This window comes from Corvus hawaiiensis, chromosome 25 (assembly GCF_020740725.1).
Source record: "Corvus hawaiiensis isolate bCorHaw1 chromosome 25, bCorHaw1.pri.cur, whole genome shotgun sequence".
Taxonomy (NCBI): Eukaryota; Metazoa; Chordata; class Aves; order Passeriformes; family Corvidae; genus Corvus; species Corvus hawaiiensis.
The window spans coordinates 1946926-1973635 of NC_063237.1; the positions used below are offsets into that span (position 1 = coordinate 1946926).

A 26710-nucleotide genomic window follows, 5' to 3' on the forward strand; every position below is an offset into this window, starting at 1 on the left:
TTTTTTTCCCTTTCACGCTTGTGGAAATAATGACGTCCTACAGGAAACCTCCTGAGGGATAAAATTAGGGCTGGTAAACACAGGGTAGTGCAGCATTTTGGTCTCACAGGTTTGTCTGAAAACCAAGAGATTTTATTTCAAGTCTAGTTTTTTTGGGGGGGGTTAAAGCTTATTTTTCCTTTATTTTTAAACACAGCAACTGTGTTTCTTTTCAGTCTGCTCCACGTGGTGCTGAAGCCTTTCCAGGTGAAACTTTCCTCGGGATAAATCCCTTTCCAGCTACCACGTGTGAATGCGACCAAAATGTAGTAAATTCCCCCCCCCAAAAGGCACATTGGGCATATTTTGGGTGTATTTGGGTTATTTTGAAAGGGGTCAATTGTTTGGGCACAGGATGAGCCCTTGATAAAGCCCCTTTTTGCTATTTTTAGCCTGAGTAGGGGCTTCTTAGCGGCGTCATCTGAGGAAAGATGATGCACGGAGCATGTGTGGCGTGTGGGGGCATTTCCCAGCCCTCTGGAAAAAGCGAGAGCCACTCCCTCACTTCAGCGACACTCTGAACATACAACTGCTTGCAGGAGAGTCGGAGTGGGAACCGTGGGCTCTCCGCCGTGGAAATGAGCGGGCCGGGCACGGGATGACCCCTGCACTAGCAGAGCGGGAGGCTCCCGGGAGGCTCCCCAGGTGGCCCGCGGTGCGGGGCTCAGGTGCGCTCGGATGGGTGCACAGCTGACCAGGGTGCCCGGCTGTGTGGGTGACTGTCGCACAGGTGTGGTAGGTGGCAAGGTCGTGTGTGTGCAGGAGCGCACGGGTGCGCAGGTGTGCGGCTCTGCGGGCGCCGGCCCATGGCTGCGCGGCTCCACAAGCGCCTGGTGCCGTGGGAGCACAGGGGAGTGGGTGCGCGGCTGCCCGGTGGCCGGTCACACGTGGGCACCCCGGCTGGTGGGGTGCCCGGTCCCTGCGTCCCCAGTCCCGTGGGTGCGCGGGTGCACCTGCTGCTCGGGTGCGCGGGTGCCGGCGGTTCGGGGGTGTGGTCCCGCGGGTCCCGGCTCACACGGATGCCCGGTCCCGGCGGTTCGGGGCCGCAGTCCCACGGGTCCCGGCGGTTCGGAGGTGTGGTCCCGCGGGTCCCGGCTCACACGGATGCCCGGTCCCGGCGGTTCGGGGCCGCGGTCCCACGGGTCCCGGCGGTTCGGGGGTGCGGTCCCGTGGGTCCCGGCGGTTCGGGAGCGCGGTCTCTCGGCAGCGTAAGGATCCCGCGGCGCCCCGCGCGCACGTGCATCCCCTCCACCCCTCCCCTTCCCCTTAAAGGGCCCGCAGCTCCCTGCTCGCCGCACCCTCGGGCCGCGCTCACCGCCGCCCGCTCCCTCCCCTCCTCGGGCGGTGGGTCCGCCCGCGGGGCACCCGTTCTTCCCCCCCCCAGGCCGCCGTTGGTTCGCTCCGCGGGGCGGGGCGGGGCTGCGGCACCTCCCCCGACACGGGGCGCCGGTGGGAGCGGGGCGGGGAGCGGAGCGCAGGGGGGAGATAAGCGGCGCCGAGCGGCCGGGCGGCGCTGGATGGAGGCTCCCGCCCGCCGGGACGCCCGCCCCAGCCTGGAATGTCCTGGCGAGCCGCCGCCGAGCGGCACCAGGACCGGGACCAGGGAGGGGGCGCGGCGGAGAGGTAACGCGCGTGCTTCCCGCCGCCGGCGCGCGCTGAGGGGGGCGCGGGCGGGCGCGCGCCGGGAGGGGCGAGCGCGGCTCCTCCGTGAGGGGCGAGCGCGGCCCGGGGCGGCCGCAGGTGGCGGCTCCTGTCACCCCCGGGGCTCGCCCCCGCCGTCGGGCTCCGCGCCCTGTGCCCTCGGTGCGCGGGGCTGAGCCGGTGCACAGCGCTCCGGGGAGCGGGACGAGCCCTCCCGAGCTGCCCGGCGCTGATTTATGGTCTAATTTCGCAGGGGACGCTCCTCCGCTCCTCTCTATTTGTCATTTAAACGCTGCTCTGCTTGAAGGAGGTGCCATAGGGGATAGGTTTGGGGTCGCGTCCAGCCTCTTAACCGCCTTAAAATGGTTAATCTGAATGTTTTTAACCTGTAAGGTCACTTTTCTCTGCAATTAGAGCGGTGGAAAGTCAGTCCCTAAGGCAGGAGGTGGTGTGTGATGCCTGAGGACTCTGGCTGTAAAGCATCCTGACATCTTATCTCTGTTATTATTGTTTTTATTGCATTAAGCTGCCTACCTTCTTAAAGCCACGCGATTCTTGAATTTTAAATTACTTTCCCTTGCTTTGTCTGTCTCTTTGCCAAAAACAAATATAAATTATACAGTTCCTGACTTCTGATGGAAGAACTTTCCAGTCGTCTATCCCATGCTCCCAATACTGATGTTTTTTAAAACAAGAGGGACGTGTTTTTCAGCTGTGACACAGTGTCGGGCAGAAAACAGGCAATGTTTATTTTGCTCCTGCCTCGTAACTGTGTAAAGGCTTGGTGAAAGGGTAAATGTGATGGCTTTATGTAGCTTTTTCTTTTTAATTATTATTTTACTGCTTTTCCCCAACTGCTTTGCTGCCTCTGGGAAGGAGTAGTCGCGCCGAGCCTGCGGCTGTAAAGCTGTCAGCTCTGAAGGGCTGTTTACTCAGTGAGTTGTATCTTTCACACATGCACCAGAAATACAATTTACCAACCCAAACACCAGCCACGGTCACCGAGGTTGCCGGGAGCGTGGAAGCTTTGGTTCTCCAGGGTTTTATCCTTTGTGGCCCAGCGTTTTCCTAGAACAAAGCAGGTAATTCTGGGGTGCTGGCGCTCCCAGCTGAGCTGTGTGGAGCCCCTTTGCTTTTTCCCTCGTCTCCCATGACTTGGGTGTTTTGACAGTTGCAATTTATGGGATGTACAGTCTGCCCGTAGCTGCTTTAAGGAGAAAAAGTGCTTTTGTGGTAGCGGTTGCTGAGGGCGATGGCCAGCTCCTTCTATATTCCAAAAATTCGCAGTGGATGTTTCCCGGCACAATTTCTTAACGCTTTTCTGTTGAACTCGATATTATTTGCCTTAATTAGAGCCAGAATGCTTTTGTTCCACCAAATTAAAATAGGTGTTGAGAGTGAGAGTCAAACACATTGAAACCAAACCCTGCTTTTCCAAAGCAGCTGCAAGCCTGTCTTGTGGGGAGGACTTGGTAATGCAGTGATTAAAAAGAAATAAATATTTTTCACCTATATTCCCCTTTCCATAAGAAGAGGGAAGCCTCTGACTGGCTTGGTCTGCATCCCAGAAAATCCACAGGCTTGTGGGGAGACCCATGAGTGTTGCTCAAAGCTATTGGAAGCTGGCTCAGATAGAAGGTGGGATCCACTGAGTCACCTACCATGTTAAAAGGTATTTTTTTTCCCTCCTCAAGGGGTAGGAAGTGAGATGGGAACTGCTGTGGTGTGGAGGGATTAGTAACTCACCCGAGGATGAGCGCTGTGGCTTTGTCGCCTGGATTAATGTGATTTACACCCTTAAGCTGCTCCGGGTGCTCGTAAACAGCAGTGCCCGTGTGTGCAAGGTGAAGTGTGGGCGGGCAAGCTCGGCTACACCACGGGAAGTAGCTTGAGGGGTTGTTTTTTGCCATCCTTCATGCAGTCTTGGTGATTTTTAATCCGTTTTCTCTGGTGGGACAGCAGCTCTGCTGCCTTTGCCACCAAACCCCCGGGATGGTGGCACTGGGGTTTTGGCCAGCCCCCCTGTGTGCCCCCTCTGCTGGATCACTGGGCTGCTCTGGGGCTAAGGTTTTTGGGTTTTACCCCAAAACTGAGGAGGGAGGGGAAAAAAAGCCGTGCAAGGAAAGGTCTGACCGTGCTGGGCAAATCCCACCAGTGCTTTCATTATCTCAAGGTGTGCTGTAAGCCCATAAACGAGGCTCCTGCTTACTTTGGCTTGCTGGTGTGCCAGAGGAATAAGGCAGCTGTGCTCCGACTTCAGGTGATGTCACTTGAGGATTTTAACTGTCAGAGCTTAAAAATACCCTGGCTTGTTTAAAGACTGCTTCTGCAGATGTGGAATTGGGGAAGCAAAGCAATGGATTGTGAGTGCACAGCCACACCAGGGTTCAGCATCTCATAAATCCCTCTCTGCCTGTCCCACAGCAGAGCTGCTCTGCCCAATGAGGCCTCGGGCGTACCATGAGCAGGGCATTAATTGGTGGGTGCTCAAGATAAGGCACTACCATGAAGTGCAAGACCAACAAAGTCTCAGTGCCAGAAACTAACTGGGAAGCGTGTGATGATTAAATCATTTTGGGAATAAAGCTGTTTCCTGATGCGGTGGTACAGTCAGCAGCACCTTCTCCCGTGTGGTTGTTGGTGTGACTGGGTGTGTACAGGACCAACTGCTGTGATTTCAGGTTGTTTGCTGGGCTGGGTGTGAGGAGCTGTGGGTCAGGGGCTGATCTCTGAGCGTTTGTATGTGCACACGGAATGAGCTGTATTGAAAAGGTTCCCTGCAGGTCATGTGAGCTGTTTCCTAGTTCTGTGTGTAAAAAGGCATTGAACTTCACCTGGATTTCCCATATCACCCACCAAACCTGCTCTTCACACCTTCTCCGAGAGCTCCTTTACCTCTTCTTTCTGGCAGGCCTTTTAACCTGTGGTGGAAAACCTCCTGCTCTGCATCTTCCTTGTTCCCATGTCCACAGTTGTGACTCTTGAGAGGTTTCATTGCAGTCCTGTGGTCTTGGCACACAGTCCTATGCAAAACAACATGGAAATGTGGTGAACCTGTTGGTGAGCTTCCATGAGGCTTTGAAACCTGTGGTTTAGTACCAGAAGCCCTGAGACTGAGTGGGTCTTCATCCACAAACCTGCTGGGGTTGGGTATCTCGGGTAATGTTTTCTACGGAATCACTTTAATGGGAAAGCTGCTGGACGTCTTTTGTTAGGCAACATCTCATTTGTAGAAATTGATACTGTAAACTTGTCCTTTGTATGTAGAGTCAGGTTTTTGTCTCCTGCTTTGCTTATGAGCTGCTGACTAGTGAGTGGCTCCCTTGAGCTGAGTCCTGCCCCTTCCTCCTCACTGCAGTGGTTTGCTGTCAGTTCTCTGGTTTTCGGTGTTTCAGTGGGCTGGGGAGCTTCAGAACCAGTTGCTATCTGCAGCTAGGGTGAGACTGAGCTAAAAACCTTGTTTCAAGTGGAAGTGGTCAAATTTCCTCCTTAAATGGGAATTTACAGCTTGCCTTGCAATCCTGACTCTTAAAGCCAGTACATGGGCACCAAACTGTGTTCTCTGTCCACTGTTTTTGCTATTTTGACCTATTTTGTTAGCAGGTGGGCCTTTCCTACTTACTTTCTGCTCTCCTGGAGGCCGCCCTGAGCAAACCCTGCTATTGTGTGTCCCCTTATCCTGCATCATTTGCTCTGGGATGGTGTTTGTCTTTGGCAAAGTCAGCAAAAACCTCTTTGCTGTATTACTTTGGCTGGTGGGAGGTCTCCAACTACGCTGGCCCCAGAATTTCTAGACTAGATAGTTTCCTCTGTGCGTGTGTATATATGTTCACTTTTTTCAGTTGCGTGTTCTTCCAGTAATTTCCTTGGTAGATGGCTCAGTACAACTTCCAGGGCTGAGCGTGTCAGAGTTTTCCACTTACATTCCCCAGCTCCCTTCTCCCTTTCTGGTGGGGATGATGATTCTCCAGTGACAGTGATCACTTCAGGGGAAATGCTTGTTCAGCCTGGTGGGGGATTGAGCCTTTTACATCCAGACCACCTGCCATTTCCATTAAGCCCCTACTCGTTCTTTCTGTGTGAGAAATATCTGCTGTCTTTCAGCAGGAGGGAAAACAATCATGTAAGGTGGGTTGTTTTCCCGTTTTCCATACCTCTGAGATGTCTCGGAGCTCTTCTAGCCAGGTGGGACTCTATTTTTTTTTTTTTTCTTTTTTCTTTTTCCCCCCTTTTTCCCCCCTCCCCAGCTCCTTGGGCGCAGTTTCACGTTACAGCTCCATCCGAGGACTCGCTGCTGCAGGAGGTGGCAGGTACATTCCTGCCTCTTTCCCGCTGCGGGAATCCAGCAGTGTAGCAGCCGCAGGGGAGTGACTCCAGCTAACCCTTCAGAAAAAAATGTACCCAAGCCCCAAACTTTCCTGGATCTCGCTCCGCAGTTAGAGTTGCTAAATCTTCCACTTGGATGACTGGGAAGGCCCTGGGGGGCTGGAGGGGGCTGGTGGGGGGATGGCCCCTTTTGGCAGCAGTGGCTTCTAAATTGGCTTTGCTGTCTCCTGATCCTGTGCGCTCGCTCTGCTGCTGAGCCGGGGTGGGTGCCTTGCAGAGAGGGAGGGGTTCTGGCCAGCCCCCTCCATCTCCTGCCTCTGGAAATGCCCAGTTGAACCAGTCCAGCTCACAGAAACAGCACAGGTAAGGGATAAAATCATTCCCTGAAGCCTGGAGTGAGCAAGACTAGCTTAGCTGGGATATTGCCATCAGCTTGGCAGCAGGGGGGAGCTGGGGAAGGAGGAGACCATCCCCAGCTCCATGTGGCTGAGCTGAGAGGTGAGACCACACCCTCGGCCTCACCTATCTCTCTGATCACGCCTTTGATTTATACCCTGGGTTCTGCTGTTTAGCTTTCCCCACAGACTCCAACCATTGAATCTGATAATGAACCAAGTGGTTGAGTCTTATTTGTTTAATTCAAAGAGAAGTTTAATGTTTCCTACCTTGCAGTGTGCAGAGACTTTGCCTCGCAGCCCGTGGTTTTCCTTGCAGTGAACCTATAAAATGCCAAGACAAGGACTAAAAGGCTTGAGGCCGTCATTGAAACAGTCTTGGCAAAAAGGCTGGGCACCACAGTTTTACATTTTTGGAGGGGTTTGAGAGTGTTTTGTCTCTGCAAACGTGTTTGAGGGTTGCATTGCGTGTGAAGTATTCCCTGTCAGCTCACCTTCTGTGTGCTGGTGAGCCCCTGGTATCGTGGGCTGCCAGCTCCAGCCAGAGGGGAGCTTCTCAGCCCACCTTAATCTTAGGTGAAGAGCAGACAGATCCTGAATGTCTCTGTAATTGCTCCCTGGCATCTGCTGAAGCACCGAAGTACAGACATGCTGGAGATGTCCAACCTCCTGGAATTGCTGTTGTATTTTCTGTAGGCACCTTGTGCCCAAGTGCAGCCTGCTCTAGCTGGAGATGCTCCTGCCAGGGGATGGCATTAGGGGGTTTTGTTTCCAAAGAAACCTTTTATCTGGGTAAAAGGCCTCACTCTAAAGAATCTTGCAAGAAATTAATCTTTTTTCCATGCAAGTTTGGAAGGTAACGACCCAGGTGACTGTTCTTCTCCTGGGGAGCAACAACAGTGGAAGGGGACAGTTCATGTGGCCCCTTCTGAAACAAACAGTGATTGTTTGGAGCTGAAATTCCCTGCTTGCTTCCAGATCAATCCACTTGAAGTTACTGTAGTCAGGTGGTATGTTTTCAGTTTTTAATTTCTTCTTTCTTTTTTTTCTTCTTCTTGCTTGTTGTTAGTTGAGAGCTGATAGATCGGCCCAAATAAGGCCATGAGAAAGGCTGGCCATTTCCAGGAGGATCCACAGACAGTCAGTGCATGACTTGTTGCCTTTATCTCTGAGATCAGGAGATTCCTTTGCAGTGATGGATTAATCCACCCTTGAGTGAATTATATAACTGAGAACAAGTAGGAGCCAGCGCTCCAAGCAGATGATTTGTTCAGTACATGTGTGCCTCCCCTCCCCTCCCCCTCTGAAAAGTGTCTTTCTTCACCGTTTCATTCAGCCTGTTGAAACCTCACAGCAACCTGTGTCTGCGCCAGCCCCCGGCCCAGCGGAGGGCGAGGATGGGGCTGTGCCAAAGGCCTCTGCTCGCAGGTGCAGGAGAAGATAAACCACAGCCCCACTGAGTGTAGGATGGAGAGAAGGTGCCTGTGGGCTGCTGGGGCTGTGATGTCACCTGTCTGCTCTGGCCATGACATCACCTGTCTGTGCATTCTCCTCACCGCAGGTGAGAGTGTTGATGCTGGCACCTGCCCGGGGTGAGCTTGCCCAGCTCCGGTCCCTCAGCAGCAGTGACTGTACCCCAACACGAGGCAGCGGGCTCTGTGTCCAGGAGAAGTTGTGCAAAGGAGCTGGAATATTGGGGTTGGCGGAGTGAACTCACTGGGCACGAGGGGATGGCAGCGGGTGGCTTTGAACAGAAATTTGGTATTTGGGAAGATGGTTCTTCTGTTGTGCCAGGGCACATCTGCAGCTGGTAACTCATCAGCAGAGCCACGGCTTCTGGAGCTACTCGGGGGTATCCTGGAGCTGGACACTGAAGGCCTCCAGTGACACATGGGCAGTCCTTGTTAGCACACCTCCTGCAGCATACAAGGCTGGCAGGGAGTTGTGCAGCTACAGCAATGGAATTCACGTAGTGAGATCTGTTATCATCCCTATGGATATCCTGGAATAACTCTTTGGCAGCTCATAAGCTGGGTCTTGTTGCTTTAACATCTTGGAATCCATCATAGTCTGCTCCTGTTGATAGGCTCAAGGAGGGTGTGAGATGCCTGGGGCATCCTCCTCCTGCTCAGCGACCTCCCCAGGCAGTCAGTGTCTTACTGAGAAAAGCTGCAATAGCTCAAGGTCAGGTTGGTGGAAGTCCCCAGCTTTGGCTTTCCTTGTGCCATGAGTGCCAGTAGCCTTGCCTTGATCCCATGGTCTTGGGGTGTAGGATTGGAAGCACTGGTGGCAGCTTTCAGCTGCGTTTCAGAGAGTTTCTGTGCTGTGTGGGGTGAAGATAACACACTTAAAATGTCATTCTCCCTTTGGAGAACGGGCTTTGCTGCAGTTGGCTGTACATAATTTCTGGGAGCTGAGGAGTTTTGCTGTGTAATGTTCCAACTCCATGTAGATTAAATATATTGTGGAGTCAAAATAAACAATAGCATGTGGTTTTCCTTTGTTCACCCCCCCTTCCCCACAATGAGAGTTCACAAAAGTTCTTGAATTAGGGCTCTGCGTGCCATACGCTTGAGCGTAGGCTCAGATTTTCATAAAGCTTCCTGAGGGCTGTTACTGCTGGGGAGCGTTTTCACCTTTGGGATAGCCTTGGAAAGCTCTTTGTTTCTCAGAAGCTTGTTCCGAAGGTGTGTTTTAGTGTAGCACTCAGATACTTGTTGCCTTAAATGCTTTGCAGTGACAGTGTATCACAGCTTGATGGAGATTTGAGACTCCTCTAATAAGATGCAAGAGAAGGAGGAAAACCCCGAGGGTTTTTTGGAACAGAAGATGTTTTCTGTTCCTGCCACTAATCTCTGTTTCAGAATGAAATAGGAATGTATACTTTAAATCTCTGTCAGGGTGTAGAAGGAAGCTGGCAACGGATGTAATCAAAAATGTTATTATCAAAACTCTCTAAGTATGTTGAAATTTCAAACTTAATGATATCATTTTAAATTCAGCTATTCAGACTGAGGCATGGTTTTGGGGTGCAGATTGCGCTTCCAAATTGTGCATTGGGATGGACCAGAGAGGAGTTTGGAGCAGACTGTAGATGGGTACTGCAGTGGTGTGGCTGGAGTCTTCAGCCCTGTGATCTCCAGTGACTGGGGTGGCAGCATTAAATTGAGGTGTGGTTTTCTAGATTACGGACTTGGTGGCTGAGCACTTAAAAAAAGGTCCAGTTTCCAAGTTAGCATTTTTCCTAATCACTGTGTTTGTTGTGGCTTGTACGTAACCAGCACACATAGAAAGTGTACATGTTTGGAGTTTGTCTAGAACAGCTCTGGGCACAGAGAACACAAGGAACCAACACCAGGTCTGATGTGCAGCAGCAAAGACTCTACCCAGTGTGAGAGGAGACAGAAAGCTTCCAGCCTTATACTTGGAGTAAGGGAACTGCGAGTAACCTTCACCCTTCTGACCCTTCGTCCTCGAGTGGAGAGGCTGCAGGTTGAGGATGTAGAAGAAGCTCAAGTCCTTCTCTGAGCCAAAGGTGTGAAGCTGTTTATTTTCACTGGGGCAATGTATATATTGCAGGGGGCAGATGCTTGCCTGCTTAACCCAAGCACTCGCTGCTTATCTGGGCTCTGGCAAGTGTACAAGTGTTGTCCCTTCTAATCCCCCAACATTAAACAGTCCAGGCACCTTTCCCTGGCTGAGCCTGGGACTGCTTTAAAAACACACACACACACAGAGGCCAACAAAAAAGAAACGTTTGCTTTCTTTGCCAAGTTTAAATGAAGACTAATGCTGTAGTGCTGCTTAATCTTGTTTTTCTTGCTATCTGATGGATGCTAATGTGGGATGGAGTCAATCCCGGCAGCCGGTTATCTTTGCAGGGCCCCCATGTTGCTGAGCTCGGCATTAAAGTCTCGTGGGGGAGTTGATGTGCTATGAAGAGTCTGGAACTTTCTTGCTATGTGGCGAAGCTGTGGCATCCATCTTCCTTTGGGAAGGTGTCTCCAGGAATTGCCAGTCTGCTGTTGGACGTCCGAACAGAAATCCTGTTGGGCAAAGCAGGATGTGTCTGTGCAAGTGAGAACAGGGCACAGTCAGGTGAACCTGGCGGAAATTTCTCCCTGGTCTCAGTGATGAAACTTAACTCCTTTCCTATCAGTTGCTTGTGTTTGAACTGGTTCTGCTGGGAACAGCTGCCATGGCCCTGATTTGCAGGAGGGGGTTTGGGCTCTGACTCACGACCCAGCACTGTGACAGTGCTGCCCTGAGTGTCCCCAGTCCTGGGCAGGGGTCCCTGCTGCTGGCAGGGCTGATCTTGGCTGCAGTGAGTGAAGCAGGAGGGCTGGAGGAGCCAAACCCTCAGGCTAGAGCTTCATGATGACTGCTGCCTCCCTCGCTTGGATCAACGCTCTCCTTCGGCTCTGCTGGCGTGAGGAAGGAGGCGGGAAGCTTCGCCCGGTGCTCTGTTGCGCAACACCACTGAGCAAAGCCAACCCAAAGCCTCCCTCTCTTTCCCCCATGTTCCACTGCCCCTCTCCTTGCCTGGGAGCCAGGTTGGTTTGTTGTAGCAAACTTGGCCTGACCAAGACAATTTTTTCATTTACTTTTCTGCCTAGCCGCTGCTTTTATCTGGGCCTGAGGCAAAGGGGCTCGTTTTGCTAAGCAATATTGTCAGTTGTGTCAGGATTCCTTCCCTCGAGGTGAAGAAGTGCAGAAGTGTGTGTTTGCTGGAGAGCTCGGACTTCAATTTTGAAACCAGGTTTGGTCTTTTGAGCATGGGGGAAGGGAGGGGAGGAGTGCAGTAAAACTGAATTACTGTAAGGCTGGAGGATGGATTGTGTGAAGGCTTGTTTTAATCGGGGGAGGAAAGGCCAGGGTCTTTCCTGCTCTCTCCCTCAGCTGTCCCTGGTTAGCTGGTTTGCTTTTTAATAAGCATTGTTCTGCCTGGAGCCTGGGTCCAGCAGCAGGGAGTGTTGGCATTACCTGTGACAGCGTGTGGACAGCTGTAACAGGAGGGGAAGCAGTGCCTTGGAGTGCAGGGCAGCACTTTTGTTTAGAGAACAGAGTCCAAATGGGTCTGTTGCTCCAATTTGTGCACAATTCCAGCCATCCGCAGGCACGGTGAATTCTAAGGTGACTAACAACTGTGCTGTAACACAGGCTTGGCTCTCCTGTTCCAGTGCACCTCCCATATCCTGCAGCCATGAGTTCACAGGCTCCTAATTGCCTATGATGTAAGACAGCAGTAGATGAGGTTGCTATAAATTCTGGCTGCAGGTGTGGATTTAATGGCTGTGCTTCCCTTTAAGGGCTCATGGATAGCATGGATCCCTGCAAGTTACAACAGACCGAGTTGGACTCAGGCTAGCACAGCTAAAAGAACCCATTTGTCTGTGCTTTTCAGAGCTGTTGCTTGCCGGAGGCTACCAAAGGACGAGGTGTCAGTGTTCATCTGGAATTGCCTCAGGAATGAGCTTGCTGTCCTCTAATAGAGCTCAGCCATGGTTCCAATTCTTTCCATCAACATTCTCTCATGGCTGAACTGCCCAGGTGTGAGAGTGCCGCTGGAAGTGGACCTTTAGGCAGCCTGTGTGGACACAAGCACCTTTGTCTGAGAGTCTGACAGGTTTTTCTGATGATGAGAACAAGCCTGTGGTTCTAGTCCTTTTTATTTTTTATTCATGCTGGATTCTGGTTTTAGAAACCATAGACAAATTATAATTATGGGTGATGGTCCTTGGCATGCAAAATGCAAACTTTTTGGAGGGAGAAAGCCATCCCCTGAGGCAGTACTCCAGCTTGCTGTGGTGTGTGCACCTGTAGCTCGGATAATTAGGATGGTGAGTTCCCTAGCTCCCTTGAGAAAATGGGCATGGCTCACTTGGAGTTTGGTTTTGTATATTTTTCTTCATTTTCGCACACATTCTTGCAGTCCAGGGCTTATTAAACATACCGGGGTGGTGCTTCATGAGTTGATCTGAGGCCTCATGCTGTTGAAGTGCTAAGTTCCTGTTCTTGGATGTCCATTCCCAGCCCCTCCTTTGGGCTGGTGCTCCAGGACTGCATGGGGAGCTGAAACTGCTCCCTCATCCAGGTGAAAACTGAACCTCATTTTTCCTCTGGCTGAGTTTTCAGCTGGATCTGCCAGCAGATCTGACTCACTTGCTGGCCGCAGGATCCCTGGTGCAGATAGGAGAATGCAAGCCAGGTCCTGAAGGAAGGTGTTGCTGCCCTCCTCGGCAGCAGCCCGTCTTTAAATTGGCTGAAAAACTGGTTGCGAAATCTCACTGTTGCTAAAAACCAGAGCTGAAGAAGTAAAGCAGGCGCCTCCTTCCGAGGCTGAGGCCAGCCCTGAGGAAGGAGCAGGGAGGGGGTGTTGGCCGAAGGACCCTTGGAGACGTGGCTGAAGGCAGCAGAGCTCTCTCGGGTGTCCCTTCAGTGGTACGGCACAGGTGTTGAGCTAAATGTGGGGAAGAAAATGGAAATATGAGGCAAAGTAGTGCCTAAGCAGGAAAGATCAAGGCAGGGGAGGTCTGGGGGGCCTCGAAGAGCAAAGGGTGAGAATTTTGTATGTATTTGGCCTACTGTGATGGAACTGTTAAACTAATGATACCCTTAGCTCCCTTGGGGGCTGAAAGCCCTGATTTAGGCATTTAAGCATAATTGCAGCCCAGCAGAACTGTGTATCAGGCTAATGCTCTGTTCTCTCGCTTCCCCCGAGGCCAGAGGAGGCAGGAGCCATTCCCACTTCATTAGTGTGGCAGCAGGGGGACTGTCTCAGCTCTTTTGCTGAAGTTAATAATAAAATCAAACTAATTGTTATGCCTGTTTGTGGAGAAGAAAGTGTGGCTTCTGGGATGATTTATTTATTTTTCTCCTGATGCCTGTCTTGCTGTGACCAGTGTTGGAATGGCAGGATGGGAACCCCAGCTCTCCCCCCTCGGAGCACAGATGTGTCTCGGGAGCAGAGTCGTGACTCGGGAGTGTTTTCATCTGTGTGTGCCGAGGCCCAGTACACAAACTGTTAAATTTCCTCCCCTCAGCTCCCAAATCCATTCCTCCTGTCCATGCCAAAGCATGCGTTCTTCTATCAAGACCATATGTACGCCAGGACCAAGGTTCTAAAGTCAAGGTGTTTTTGAAATATTGGAGTGCAAATTAAGTATCTGAGTAATCTTAACTGTCTTCTAAAAAAAAAAAAAAAAATTCTCTATCAGCCTCACATATAACTCAAAAGATTAATGGAAGGCTAAACTTTGATCCAAGTCCAACAGCTGATACCAACCATGAGACTTTCCAGGCCTGAAAGCAAAATAGAAAAATCCAATAAAAAAGACCTCCTTCTCCATCTTTGAGGCACACAGCCTCTTGGCCATGGTTTGAGCTAATACTGCTATTTTTTCTTCAGTTGCTTAACCTCTTCTTGTGTCACCTTTGTCCTGTGCCACTGGACCTTACCTAGAGCAGTTTGAGTAAATTAGTGACATTATTTAGGGTGTTTTGTAGCTTTGTAGGAAACACATCTACCTGGTTATTGAGGAAGGCCATCAGGATGTGGGATCCCCTGTCCTCTCTGGGACTCAGTCACTGTCTCGTTTGCTCGGCTTTGTTTGTTTTTCCTGCCATCTGCCACCCGAGCAAACACTTGCTCTGTATTTTGACAAAAATATCAACTTTGGGGTCTTTAAGGTCCCTTCTAATCCAAGCCATTCTATGAAAAGTGACATGCCATTAGAAATTGCTGCACAATTCATAAGGGACTTTAGTCCGCCAAAATTGCTCTTTGGATTCATCACTGATTCATGGGGGGGTTTAAATGGTGTGAAGCGAGAAAAAAGGTCCATGTGAGGCTGCCTATAAAAATATACGTTACCTAAAAAGAAGTAAAAATACCAATTGAATCCTTAGGTGGGAATCTGCATAGGAAGCACTTGGATGTGGGTGCCAGGCATGGGTATGGGCAGAAATGTTGGAGGCATTACTGAAATCCAAGCTGGGGATTGCAAAGTTTGAGCAACTGTAATTTCTCTCCTTTATTCAGGAGATCCTTATCCTTCTGATAAGGATCTGGAGGGTGCACCTTCATTTGTTTAAAATGTAGTAAATAAATATGAACAGAACATCAAAGGATGCTTTTTCTTGTAATTTTTAACTGCCTCTCCACTCAGTGTTTCTGTGGATCCCTTGGCGTCCGTTTCATTGTTTTCTGACCTGTTTGTGTCTCTCATGCTTGGTTTATAGGGTTACTGTCAGCAAACTGATTTTTCTGCGTTTTCCCTTTCACGTGTTTTTTTGGGGGATTGAGAAAATCCCAGGCGTATGGGACTGTGCGGCAGAGTTCTGTGTGTTTCCTAAAAGCACATGCAAAATCCCTTTGAAGAACGTAATTTTATTGCTTACACTCACGAAATCCTCTCTTTGGTGATGCCATAATTCCAACACAAATGCTTAATTACGGCATTTTTTACAAAATCCCCAACCCTTCTGTAGCTGCCTGGCTCCTTATCTCCAGCCCTCGGCTTCCTGTGATTTAGTAACACACAAACTGCAGCTCCAGTGCTTGAGGTGGAGAAGAGTAAAACGGGAGCACTTGAATGTTTTTTGCCCAAGCTGTGATTACAGCCCGGCGTTTCCCGGTGCTCGAGCCCTCTCTTCGGAGTGTAATTAGGAACACATTGATTCTTATTGCAGCTGGCAGCTGCTCGCTATTGCCTTTTTCAGCTTCTGACCCCCATAGTCCCGCTGACCTTTCCTGGGGTTAGTCGTAGGCCCTTTTCATTGTGATGGGCTCGAAGTGGCTCATGTGGAGTTGATTATTTCCTTGCTTGTCTGGCCTTTTTGGTGCCATAACTCCAAGTCACTTCCATTTTTTTCCCCTGCTTTTGGCTGACCACAGTGAAAGGAAATGCTTTTGCTGGCGACAGGATCGGTTTGCACGCTTGACTGACTCGATTGAGACCCTGAAAGGGGGGGAGGGGGAGGGTAATGAACACTGTAGGTGCTGCATTTGCTTTTTAAAGGTTGATGTTAATGATTGAGTGGTCATTAAGCATTCATAAAAATGAGGCTTCGGCCGGCTCCGTTGCCTTTTGGCACTCTGAGCTCCGCGGGTTGGCATTGGGAATGCGTCTGCCGCATCCCGCCTGGCAGCGGTGGCTTTAGGGTGGCTTTAGGCTGGCTTTAGGAGCAGCGCGGTGAGCGTTCACCGCTGGCAACTGCGCGGCACTGCCGAGGTGTCCCGGCCCCGAAACACCGGCAATAAACCGGCGAGGTCAGTCCGAGAAGCCGCGGGCAAGCTGCCGTGGCTCCCGGGCCGGACCCCGCTCCTCCCAGCCCAGAAAGCTAATGAAGTCTATGTGCCAGCTGTTACACTCATTTTGCCAGACCCCAGGAGGACAGCATGAAGACAGTCAGTGATCAAAGGCTTTGGAGATCACTGAGGAGCCGAGCGGCAGGAATGTCTGATTGCTTTCTCTTGGAATGCCACAGGCTTCAATACCTTCTTTTTTTCTTTTTTTCTTTTTTTTTTCTTTTTTTTTTTTTTTTAAGGTGTCTTGGTGTGAGATTTAATGATCTAACTCAGCTTGTTCACACTGAAGCCAGAGTATTTTAGCTAATTCAAGGGGGTTCATTTGCTCTAGATTTAGGTGGTTTGAAAATTTGTGGGTTTTTTTGTACAGATGGCAAGTTAAAATGAAATTTTCTTGGTAATTCTAATAAATGACCTAGGGAAAAAACCAATTTGCTGTGCTTCGGGTGTTAAATCACATATGACATTATGAAGTGAGGTGGGATGAATCAATTTTGAGTTGCTGCTGTTTACGAAAAATGGGAAATCTGTATATCCAAAGCTCGTATACTCCAGAGGGCTGTCACGATGCAGCTGGTGGGCAGTGCTGCCTCTGAGGCAGCGGTGCTCAGTCACTTTTTCCTTGGGCTTCTTAGCAAAGGCTGTCAGCTCCTGGAGGTGGAGTGGGCAACCTGAATAACTCCCTCTGTTCCTGAGCATGCTGTTTCCTTCCTCCTCCTTTTGCTCTACCCAGCGTTTATGGGACCTGGAGCGTTTGGGTAGTGCAGAAACCCTTCCTCGTTTAGCTGTTCCTCGTGGAACAGCTCGCTGAAGGTTGGGAGAGTGTTGGAGCAGGGAGAGATGGAGCGGGAGTGCAGAAACAGACCGAGGTGTGGGGTGGTGGCTGTTGGGAAGGCAGGTCCTGGTATTGTCCTGCCAGCTGGTCTGAGATGGCAGGAAGATGATTCAGGGAGCTAAACCAAAATGAGGATGAGATAATGCTCTTTTCATAGTGGCTCTGCCCTCAGCTGCAAGGGTGGAGAGGAGAAGTTCACGGTCCAGTAAATAAGTGGGGCAGGATCTCAGCTGTGTTTGGAAGGACACTGGAGCTTGACACCATGGGAATGCATGGAAAACAGCATTTTGTCATCTTTTAGACTGTGAAACCTTATTTGGGGGTAAACATGGGTAGGAGTGAGTTAATTTGGTGAGGGTTAAGTTACAGTGCCAGGACCAGACTTGTGGAGCTGTACATTGAAAACCACCGGTTTCTGGAGAAACAGTGACAAACATGAAGCTTTGGGAAGAGACAAGAGGGTCACTGCCAGGGCTGCAGAAATCCCAGCTGGTCTGGTGCCTGTGTCTTCCCATCTTGGCTCAGTAGGGTGCTTCAGTAAGCCCACAGGCTCCCTGGTCGGGGATGGCCTGTGTCCATCCTGGTCAGGTCTCCAGGCCGCAACAGCCGTGTGACCGTGTGCCAGCTGCCCTGCAGCACCCTGTGTGCCAGGCTGGTGTGCCAGTCTGGCGCTGGGGACAGCCCTCCTCCTGTGCTGGGAAACCTCCGGTGCTCTTAAGGAAAGTTAAACCATCCCTTCCCCTCTGTTTGGAGTTAGTGTGGATGGTTTATTTTCTTGCCTGCGCGTGGCATTCCAGAGGTTGCGGGGCTGAAACTGGGAGCTGCTGGACGCCTGTCCCCACAGCTCTGTGCTGAGGGGTTCCTTTCATAAAGGGTCAGTGACAAATGAGGCACACAGCTAGAATTATATCATGTGCAGAAATACTTCATCTTGCTAATTACATCCAGAAGTGCCAGGCACACGTTTGTGGGCGCCCCTGTGTGTGCAGCATGCTTCCGAGGGGCAGGCATCCATTGCAATGGTCGGGATGACCCCTCCCCCTGACACAAGTCCGTTATCTTCCTTGTTTCCCTTGCTCCAGGAGCAATAACCTACTTTAGAGCTGACAAGGAGGTCAAGTGCTGCACGAAGATAACTAGAGGATGACTTTAGGTGAAGAGGTCTGGGTGGAAGTGGGAGAAATGTGGCCTTTGCCGTGCTGTGCCTTTCTGCTGGGCTGGAGAAATGGCCGGTGAAAGTGAAAAGTGCATTTTCCTGATCCACAAAAACCATGTCTATCTCTATTCAACCTTGAATATTATTTATATTAATAACTCCTCTTTTAGTTTAAAATGCTCAGACAGTGACACCTCTTACTCCAAAATAACTTTGACTATTTGATCCACAAGTGGTGGAGATTCATCCTCCCAGTCGCGGAACAGTGGGCAGAGTTGTTCTGGGCAGAGCTCATCTTGGAGTCTAGGACACTAAAATGGAGCCACATCTAAACAAGGTGCACCTCTTTCAGATCCCAGCCGGTCCCCAGTGACTGGTACTTGCTGTCAAAATGGGAGCTCAGGGTTATTGAAAAGATGGCAAAGGGGAAGGGTCGTGTTTTTCCATCCCTAGGGCTTTTTTAAGACAATATTAAAGAGGCAAAGTTTCTCCACAGGATTTCTAAAGACCAAAAAACTACAAGCTGTGGTCTCGCCCTCTTCTCTGTATTTAGCAAGGGGCTTCTGGAGCGTCACCATCTGCAGGAGAAAAAGAAAGAAGCATTTTTGGGTTATGTTGTGTTGCTGGGTCTTATCTTCCCCAGTGTTCCGAAATCCACCAGTGAGCAAGATGTCTCTGCCATCCCTTCAGAAGCAGGTGTTGGAGAAACTTCATTCAGATGCCCGAGTGTTGATGGCTGAACAATCCTACTCCAGTTAAAGCCAATGTTTTTCCTTTTTTCCCCCCCCAGTCAAAGAACTTTGGTCTTTGTGGCTCGCTGTGTGTACTCACTGCTTTGCAGTTGATCTTACCACTCCACAAGCCTGCAAAAGCCAAACTGGTAGGTCAAAAGAGGAGTAGCTGTTGACACTGGCAGCGAGGAACATGTAAGGAGAAAGATAAACAGAGGGAAATCAGAGCCTGGATAAAGTAGATCTCCAAAGATAAAGTTTAGTTAAAGATAATGAGCTGGCCTTGTTTAAAAAGACAGCTGCAAAATAACCCAGTAGCTCCATGTGCTGGGGTTAAAGTTGACCCAGAATATACGTTTCATTGCTTTTGATAAATAAATAGTGGAGGGAAGATTTGGCAAAAAGCAACATTGCCCCCAGCCCTCTTCAGCAAAGTGTTTGATGTTAACAAGTTCTCTGGGTGTTTACTTTGTCCTCTGCGCGCGCTGGTGGAGCAGCGCTCCTGCCCTTGAACCGAGGGAGAATTCAAATAAACCAACCCCTTCGGCACAGCTGGGCTCTTCTGCCATCTGTGGCTTCCCAAAACAGCCCTGGCTTGCCTTGGGAGCCAGCCTGGGCCACAGGATTGCTGGGTCTTCCCAACAGCTGAAATAAATTTGCTGGATCAGATAAAACTGCCCAGAAACGGGAGCAGAACTTGACAGCGTTTCTTGCTGCCCTCTCAAGCTGTCAGTGTAACCCAGAGTGCAGTTTGCAGGCAGAAGTGGCAGTGAGCAAACAGCTCCATAAATCCAGAGTGATTCTTTAATTACAACTGGAGGCTTTTCCTGATGCTTAATTTGCATATATATTTTACCATGATGCTGCGATGATAAAGTAAGGTTATTTTTAAATAAACCACAGGAATAATTTTGCTGTTGATGTCCGGATCCAGCTTCTTGGAAAGCAAGTGGCTCTGTGAACACTCAATAAACTGAGACTTTCTTCTACCAAGCATGTGTATTGCTGCACTTGCTTCTGTGCTCAAGTAAAACTCCCAGTTATTGTGTGTGTGTTGGATACGTGTTTATATACACAGCTGATAGATGAGATGTTTAAACTGTATGTTGAGTGTTATCAGCAGTGGAATGGTATGGCCGGGCTGATAAATGAAGTAACTGTGCTAAATGAGCTCAGATCTTATCCATCATAGCATTACACAAGGCCAATAGGACATTTACATGAACGGCAGCTGTAGATTTATTGTTTTCTTGGAGAAACCAGTGTTTGATTGAGACTCAGAGTGTCAGAAACACCATTCCTGAGACTCACCTCGTGCAAGTCTGGTTGCTGGTTCCATGATTTAGTTTGTATTTTGCTGGTTTAACAATTTATTGTAGAGTCGTTCAGGTTGGAAAAGACCTCTGGGATCATAGTTAGTTTGTGTTTTGCTCGTTTAATGATGTAGTTTTTATTTTTGATGATGAAAGTGAGATCTTACGTAGCTGAATGGTCGTGTGTGATACGGCCAAGGAAAGGACTGCCCTCTCTAGAAGCAGCCATGGAGATAAAAGTGGATCTAATGGGTGCCCCAAAAGGATAGAGGAGAAAGCACCATTTGTTTGGGAATATAAATTGAGAACAAGACTAATACTGGTGTTTTTTTCATTGCTATGGTTTGCCTGTAAAGCCCAGCAGAAGGAGCCAGCAGATGACAGGTCTCAGTGAGCAGGTTTGGAGCAATTGTGAGCGGTAGCGGCATCGCAGCAGTAGATTCATAGAAACTTGTAAAACAAGTGCGGCCTGATGATAGATGGTCAAATGATTATTGTTTGCAAACAATATTATCTCCAATAGATAAGCTGTTTACTTTGGACTCCAGCTCCTCTGGGTGGAACGGAGTCTAATTTATCAAGGCAGAGCGGTTCAATGCGGATGCCTCATGCCCCAGCTGTGGAAAAACTCTTACATTAAGATTAGTACTTGGAACCACAGTGAAGTTCAGCTCTAACTCACTTTTACAGATGGTTTCTATATTGCAAAGAATATTGGCTGTTTCCTGGTTGTGCCTTTTTTTTTTTTTTTTTTTAAAAACCCCAAACACTTTGTTGTAAGAGAGTTAAAAGATGAACTCCTGAAACTCACAGTAGACATGTGCCTGTTTGTTTTGTAGCTGTTTCCGTGCCTCGTCTTAGTCTGGAGCTTCGGGCTTTCAATTTGGATAATCTGGCGCTATGCATCCAGCCCCCGGGCGCTTCCAGGCACTGCTCCTCATCGCTGCCACCGGCCTTGTCACTGCCACCAGCACAGGTAAGGCCTCACCCAAGCTGGGGGACTTGGAGGTTTTGGGGTTGAACCCAGACTTTGGAACAAACAACACTTGGGAGTGCATTTCGAAGTGGCCAACTTTATTGGATATTGTCAATAATCTGCTTTTAAGGAAGCATGGAGCACTGAAACCCAGCCTTACACTCGATACATGACTTTGCTTGTGTCTGGCTCAAAACAAGTGCCAGAACATGGAAGACTCTGGGCTACGTGGGTTTGTTCCTTGGGATCTCCATGGATTCAGCTGGATGCAGATTCTGCTGCATACAGTGCATCTTGTGTTCCCAGGGGTCGGGAGGGGTTTGGATTTGTAGGGGGAGAGGGGAATCAGCCCTTTGAAATGCGAAAGCTGATGCGTGGCTGCAGTTGGAAGAACTCTGGTGTTAAAAAAAGAAGAGGGATGGTTTTAATTGACACATCTGCTCTGTGTAGTCAGCTTGTCTTAACGTAACCACACAAAAAAGAAGCTTTTACTACTTTTAGCACTTCATAGCCAATCGTTATAAGCAAATGGGATAAATTTTATTTTTCAAGCAGTCATAGGAGATAAATTCCAGCTGCAGGGTCACTGCTACCAATTTTGCCTTTTACGCGAAGCACAGTGTTGGTGTCAGAAGTGAGGGCAGGGGCGAAGATGAAAGTCGCAGTATGATTTCATAGCAATTGGTGGCGAGCAAACTGAAAGGTCAGTGCTTCCCTCTATCCCTGGAAATTCAAACTGAAGTAATGGGAAAAACAGTTTTCTAACTAAAAGCTAAAAATGGACATCTGGAGTCCTGCAAAATGCTTGGATACCATTTTTATGGATTTCATCTTTTTTTGTTAAGTGAAGCCACACTTTAATTTCCAGTTTTATTTTATGTTTATGCAGATAGTTTATGGTTCAGTTAAAAATGTGCAGTTTCTCATCTGAAACTCATAACCAGAGCTGGGATGGACTGACTTGAGAAGAAAAGCATGAACCCAGGGCCCCACCTATAAGAAAACTGTCTCTGACTTGGATGTCATTTAATATCATCTTGACCCGTACTATCTGGAATTCCTTAGATCCTTTACAAACTAGAAGTTGTTTTTCCCTGCCAATGTGTCTATTTTTAATTGAGTTTTTTCTCCTAATTTGTATTACTAACCAATTAAGTGTTACTGGTGTTAATTGCCTTTTGCTTGCTCCCTTCATGCAAAATCTTTAGTGGAGAATTCAACAGAAAACAAATGGAAATACTTCCCAGTGTTTCATTGGCCAGAATAGGAAAAAATCTCGTCCAACAAGCAGGAATTTTCTTCTGGCAAATAAATGGATTCTCATAACCAAGTTCTGTGGGATTGAACCTTTTATTTCTTAGCAGCTCTTCCTGTTTCTGTTCATCTTTACTCAGTAAAGATAATGGATGCCCAATTCATCATCCTTGTCCTGATGAAGTCCATGTATTTGGAATTAGCAAGAGCCTTTGCTGTTCATCCAGCTTTTTTTATCTGGCTATTTTTAATTAGTTCTGCAGACTCGGAGACGGTTCTGTGTAAATACCTGGCAGGCTCCTGCCATTTCTAGCATTTTACAAGTCACGTCCGGGCCTGCTTCATATGGGACAGATCAGCTACAGCTGCGTGTTCCTGTGCTCCGTCTCTTCAGGTGACGGGTGCTGTTTTCCTCCGCATAAATCCAGTGGGATTGCAGTTTTTGCCAGCCTGGCAAGTGTGACACCTCTGCCTTGTGCACACTTGGGGATGTGCCTCCCCCTTACTGCACCTACATCTGGTTAATTGCTGTTACCCCCTATTGTGGGCTTTGAATCTTGACGTTTTCCCAGTGTTTGAGAGCGAGCAGGAATCTCTCCTGAGTTCTTCTTGCCAAGGAAAAGGCAACACTTGCTTGAATATCGCTTGCAACTTGGAGTTTAGAGACCCTTTACATGGTGAGCCTGTCATACCAGTCAGCACATCGTTAACCTTATCACCTGTGTCCATGCAAAATTCTGGTCTCTAACTCAATATATATATTTTTCCTTTTAGATTTAACTCCCCGTTTTATTTCTGAGCCCTCATCTACTGTCTGGAAGTCTGGTGAGCCCGTCCAGCTCCGCTGCTCTGCCGAGCCCTCCACAGCTCACCTTTCTTGGCTGTTTAATGGGGAGCCTCTGGACAGCAGGGTGGGAGAAGTGGAAATCCAGTCAGGATCTTTGACAATCGTGTCCCTGAGCCCGGCGACGTGTGGGTGCTATCAGTGCGTGGCCAGCAGCAGTGTGGGCGCCGTGCTGAGCCGGCCTGCCACGGTGTCCATGGGCAGTAAGTTCATTTGCACTTCTGTTCTTTGCTCCTTGCCAATTCCTTCTTGGAGTTTTAGAAAACACCTAGACCAAAATGTTTTGGGGTGTTTTTTTTCCTCAGCCAGTACGTAGGATATGATGGATTATACACTTCTTGCCTTTTTTATAATGCTATCGTCTGAGACCTGTCAGGTGATGCAGCCCTGGAACACATTCCCCAGAAAGCTTGTGGATCCTAGCCTCAGCTAGACCAAACCATACCTGATGGATTTAGTGTTGGTGTCAGCCTCATTTTGAGTTGAAGGACCTCAAGGGTCTCTTTAAGCAGACATAAATATTATACAATGAAATAACATTAATTTCAATGAATGGGCCTGAAAATACAAGATTCCCAAATGCTTCCCTTCACAAAGGATGTTGAAAGAGCAGCTGAGCTGCCATGCCATTGCAGAAGCATGCTTGAGAGTTGAGGAGAAATCTGTGGGAATTGTTGCCTGGGGAATAAGTGGGAGCTGCAGATTTTAATTTTCATGTGATTTGATCAAACCAGTGTTGATGTTCTTCAGGTGAGGACAAGTCTTCTCTCCTCTTAGGGACAGTTTCCCTTCTCTTAGTTGTACTGGTTCTTCTGATCAATCTTTGCCTTGATGCTCGATCTGTAAGTTATTTGACCTCAAGGGACTTTGGAAGAGGAAGGACAATGTTTTCCACATGGAAAGGATGATGTGATGCTGAGAATGGGAGTACAATATTCCTGCAGGAGCATGATTTGTCTGTTTGGGATCTCTGGGCTGTCTGAATCAGGTCTTTGTCAAGCAGGGTTTGAGTGATTTCTCTGGAAGGGTACCTCATCTATGGAGCATGTCCAAAATCCCCTTGGGAGGAAAGTCTCTTAAAAGTGTTTTGGTAAAGTACTGACCCATGGCCAGCCCCTCTCAAGAGAGCTCCAAGGGTGGCCAACATAGGAAAACTTCACAACCTCAAAGAAGTTTGAACGTGGAGGGAGTAGAAGAGCAGCTTTCACACTTCCCTCCTCCCTTGGAGGTTTGGGAAGCACACGGGAAGGTGCTGGGAGCTCTCTGCCTGCCTCAGGGCACTGCTGTGCTCATTATCAGCCCAGAAAGACAATTCCACGTTTTTATGGGCAGTGGGAATTGTCTTCTGTAGTGCCTGCAGAGCCCGTGAGGAGTCCTGCAGCCTTTCCAGTGTCTCTGCTGGCTTTTCTGGGAGCAGTTGGGAGGGGATGTAGGAATTATTTTTTCTCCTCACTGTTTCCATGTAAAAGCTTTTTGTAGTAAGGAAGTGTATAAGGAGGGTTTATGCTATTATGGGCTGCAGGATAGACCAGGCCTGTTGATATGAATATCCAAAAGCTACTCCAGAGAAGACAATCAGCATGAAACCAACTGTATTCTGAACACGAATACTGAGCTTACTGCCCTCCCCCTCTCCCAAGCCGTGGCTGCTCTTACCCTGTTCCCAACTCTCTGCAGGTTTAGCTGACTTCGATGCTTTGGTGACGGCTGCTGTTGCAGCAGAGGAAGGAGGCACAGCTCTCATCAGGTGCAAGGTGCCAGAAAGTCACCCCAAAGCACAGGTTCGCTTCCAAGTGCGGGGGAAATGGCTGGAACAATCAACAGGTGAGGTGTTTTGTGCAATATAAGTATCCAACAGCAGCTTGCCTGGAGTTTTTTTTTTTTTTTTTAAACCTAAAGGAAAAAAGTCCTCTGGAAACTTGCAGAACTTTCTGTGCAATTCACTTTATCTAAACCTACCCTTGGAAATGAATCTCCTTTGCATGGTGATTTCTTTGTGATCCTATATTTAGAATAAACAGGTATAGCTGACAAATTAATTTAAAAAAAATACAGAAAAGGAAGGCATCTTTTGAAACTAAATTAAATTTAATCTTCTTTTCACCTTCCCCACTTGTTTAGACAACTACCTAATTCTTCCATCTGGAAACCTGCAAATTTTGAATGTATCTTCAGAAGACAAAGGATCCTACAAGTGTGCAGCATACAACCCAGTTACTCACGATCTCAGAGTAGAACTCACTGGACGGAAGCTCACAGTCACACGTGAGTATTCAGTTCAGCTTTCCAGAATTAACACAGCTCAAACAGAGTAAGTAACGTCCCTAAGGTTTTTAGCAATGGCATATCAGTGCCTCCAACACCATGTTATGTAAGATCTCGCCTGCATTCTTTGCCCATTCAATTCTTATTTCCCCTCACTGTGGAGGAGCAGCGTGACTGCTTTTCAAATCCCAGAAAGTCACCCTTGGGAAGGGAATACTGCTAATACTTCTGTCCTCAAATCTATTTTGGAGCAGGACTTCTGGAAGACAGTGTTACAAGATCGTGCTCAGTCCTGAGTGCACTGTTTGACACTGCAAGACATGGAGGAGGACAGAGAATGGGATGGGAGGGTGTGGGTTAAAAGCTTGGTTGGTTCCTCCTGCAAGGAAAGGCTGAGAGAATTGGGATTGTTCAGCCTGTAAAATAGAAGGTTTAGGGGTGACCTCACTGTGACCTTCCAGTACCTGAAGGGAGCCTACAAGAAAAACAGAGAGAGAGGGCCTGGAGTAACAGGACAAGGGGGCGTGGCACTGATAGAGAGTAGGCTTAGAGTAGATATTGGGAAGAAATTCTTTCCTGTGAGGGTGGTGAGGCCCTGTGATGCTCTCTGCCCAGAGAAGCTGTGGCTGTCCCGTCCCTGGAAGTGTTCAAGGCCAGGTTGGACAGGGCCCAAACCATTCTGTGATGCTATTCTACGATTCATCTCCTTTCCTCCAGGCCCTTCTTCAGGTGGCTCCCACATCCTTCACCCGCTGGCTCCCCAGAGCCTGGCAGTGCCCCGGCACAGCGCCCTGACCCTGGAGTGTGTGGTCAGTGGGTCAGCTCCAGCCCCCATCCGCTGGGTGAAAGACGGCCGGGACGCGCTGAGGCGAGGCAGGTGGAAGCTGCTGCACTCTCACCTGGTGACGGAGCGGCTCGAGGCGTCGGATGCTGGGAATTACTCCTGCGTGGTGGGAAGTGACTCTGGAGCAGTGAAATACGTTAACTATTCGCTTACTGTACTTGGTAAGAAGTAAAGACATTTTCACATCCAGGCAACAAACGTTGCCTTCATCTACCTGCTAGTTTTGGCATCTGCTTCCAAACAGCCTCACATTCTTTCTCAGCCGTAAGCATATTAAAATAAAGAATACAGATCTGCTTATAATGACCATAACCCATCATTTCTCCCATGTTAAAATCCATAATTATTTATCTCTTCTAACCATTTGCAGTCTGAAATAATGAAACAGTGAAGAATAACAAACTCCAAGGGAAGAACTGATTCATTTATTTTCGTACAGAGTGCCAGTGTCAGTAATGTGCCAGGGACCAGATTTGCTTCTTTTGAGGTTGCACGTGAACAAAAAGCTGATGAGGGGTGGTGATATGTTTGGATGAGAACATAAACAAAAGCAAAAGAAACATAATCATATATTTGGCCTCTTTTGTTTGGCTCCTGGTTGTTCCTCATCTCCCCTTTCTGTTGTAGCAGATTTTCCTCATATTTGTGGTTTTTTGCATTCGTGACAGATTTTGTTTGGGTTTTAAAATGTGTATGTTGGAGTTACTCAGAAAACAGGGTGTCGATGCACAACACACCTTTTTTGGGGGAATGTCACTGATGAATTGTTTTGAAAATAGAA

General features: G+C 48.8%; 1 protein-coding gene across 3 annotated transcripts in view; it reads left to right on the top strand.

The window, feature by feature from the left end:
- Window positions 1-585: 585 nt before the first annotated feature.
- Window positions 586-26710, top strand: part of CDON (cell adhesion associated, oncogene regulated) — a 53508-nt gene continuing 27383 nt past the window's right edge. The window contains exons 1-6 of one of the 3 annotated variants that reach the window (XM_048328826.1): window positions 586-707; window positions 20586-20722; window positions 22751-23023; window positions 24498-24644; window positions 24942-25085; window positions 25803-26090. In XM_048328826.1, coding sequence (XP_048184783.1) covers window positions 20647-20722; window positions 22751-23023; window positions 24498-24644; window positions 24942-25085; window positions 25803-26090 — 928 coding nt within the window. In that variant the 5' untranslated portion in view covers window positions 586-707; window positions 20586-20646. Of the gene's footprint in view, window positions 708-754; window positions 775-1501; window positions 1663-20585; window positions 20723-22750; window positions 23024-24497; window positions 24645-24941; window positions 25086-25802; window positions 26091-26710 lie in introns of those variants that run through there. The other 2 variants (XM_048328827.1, XM_048328825.1) reach the window with 2 other exon arrangements.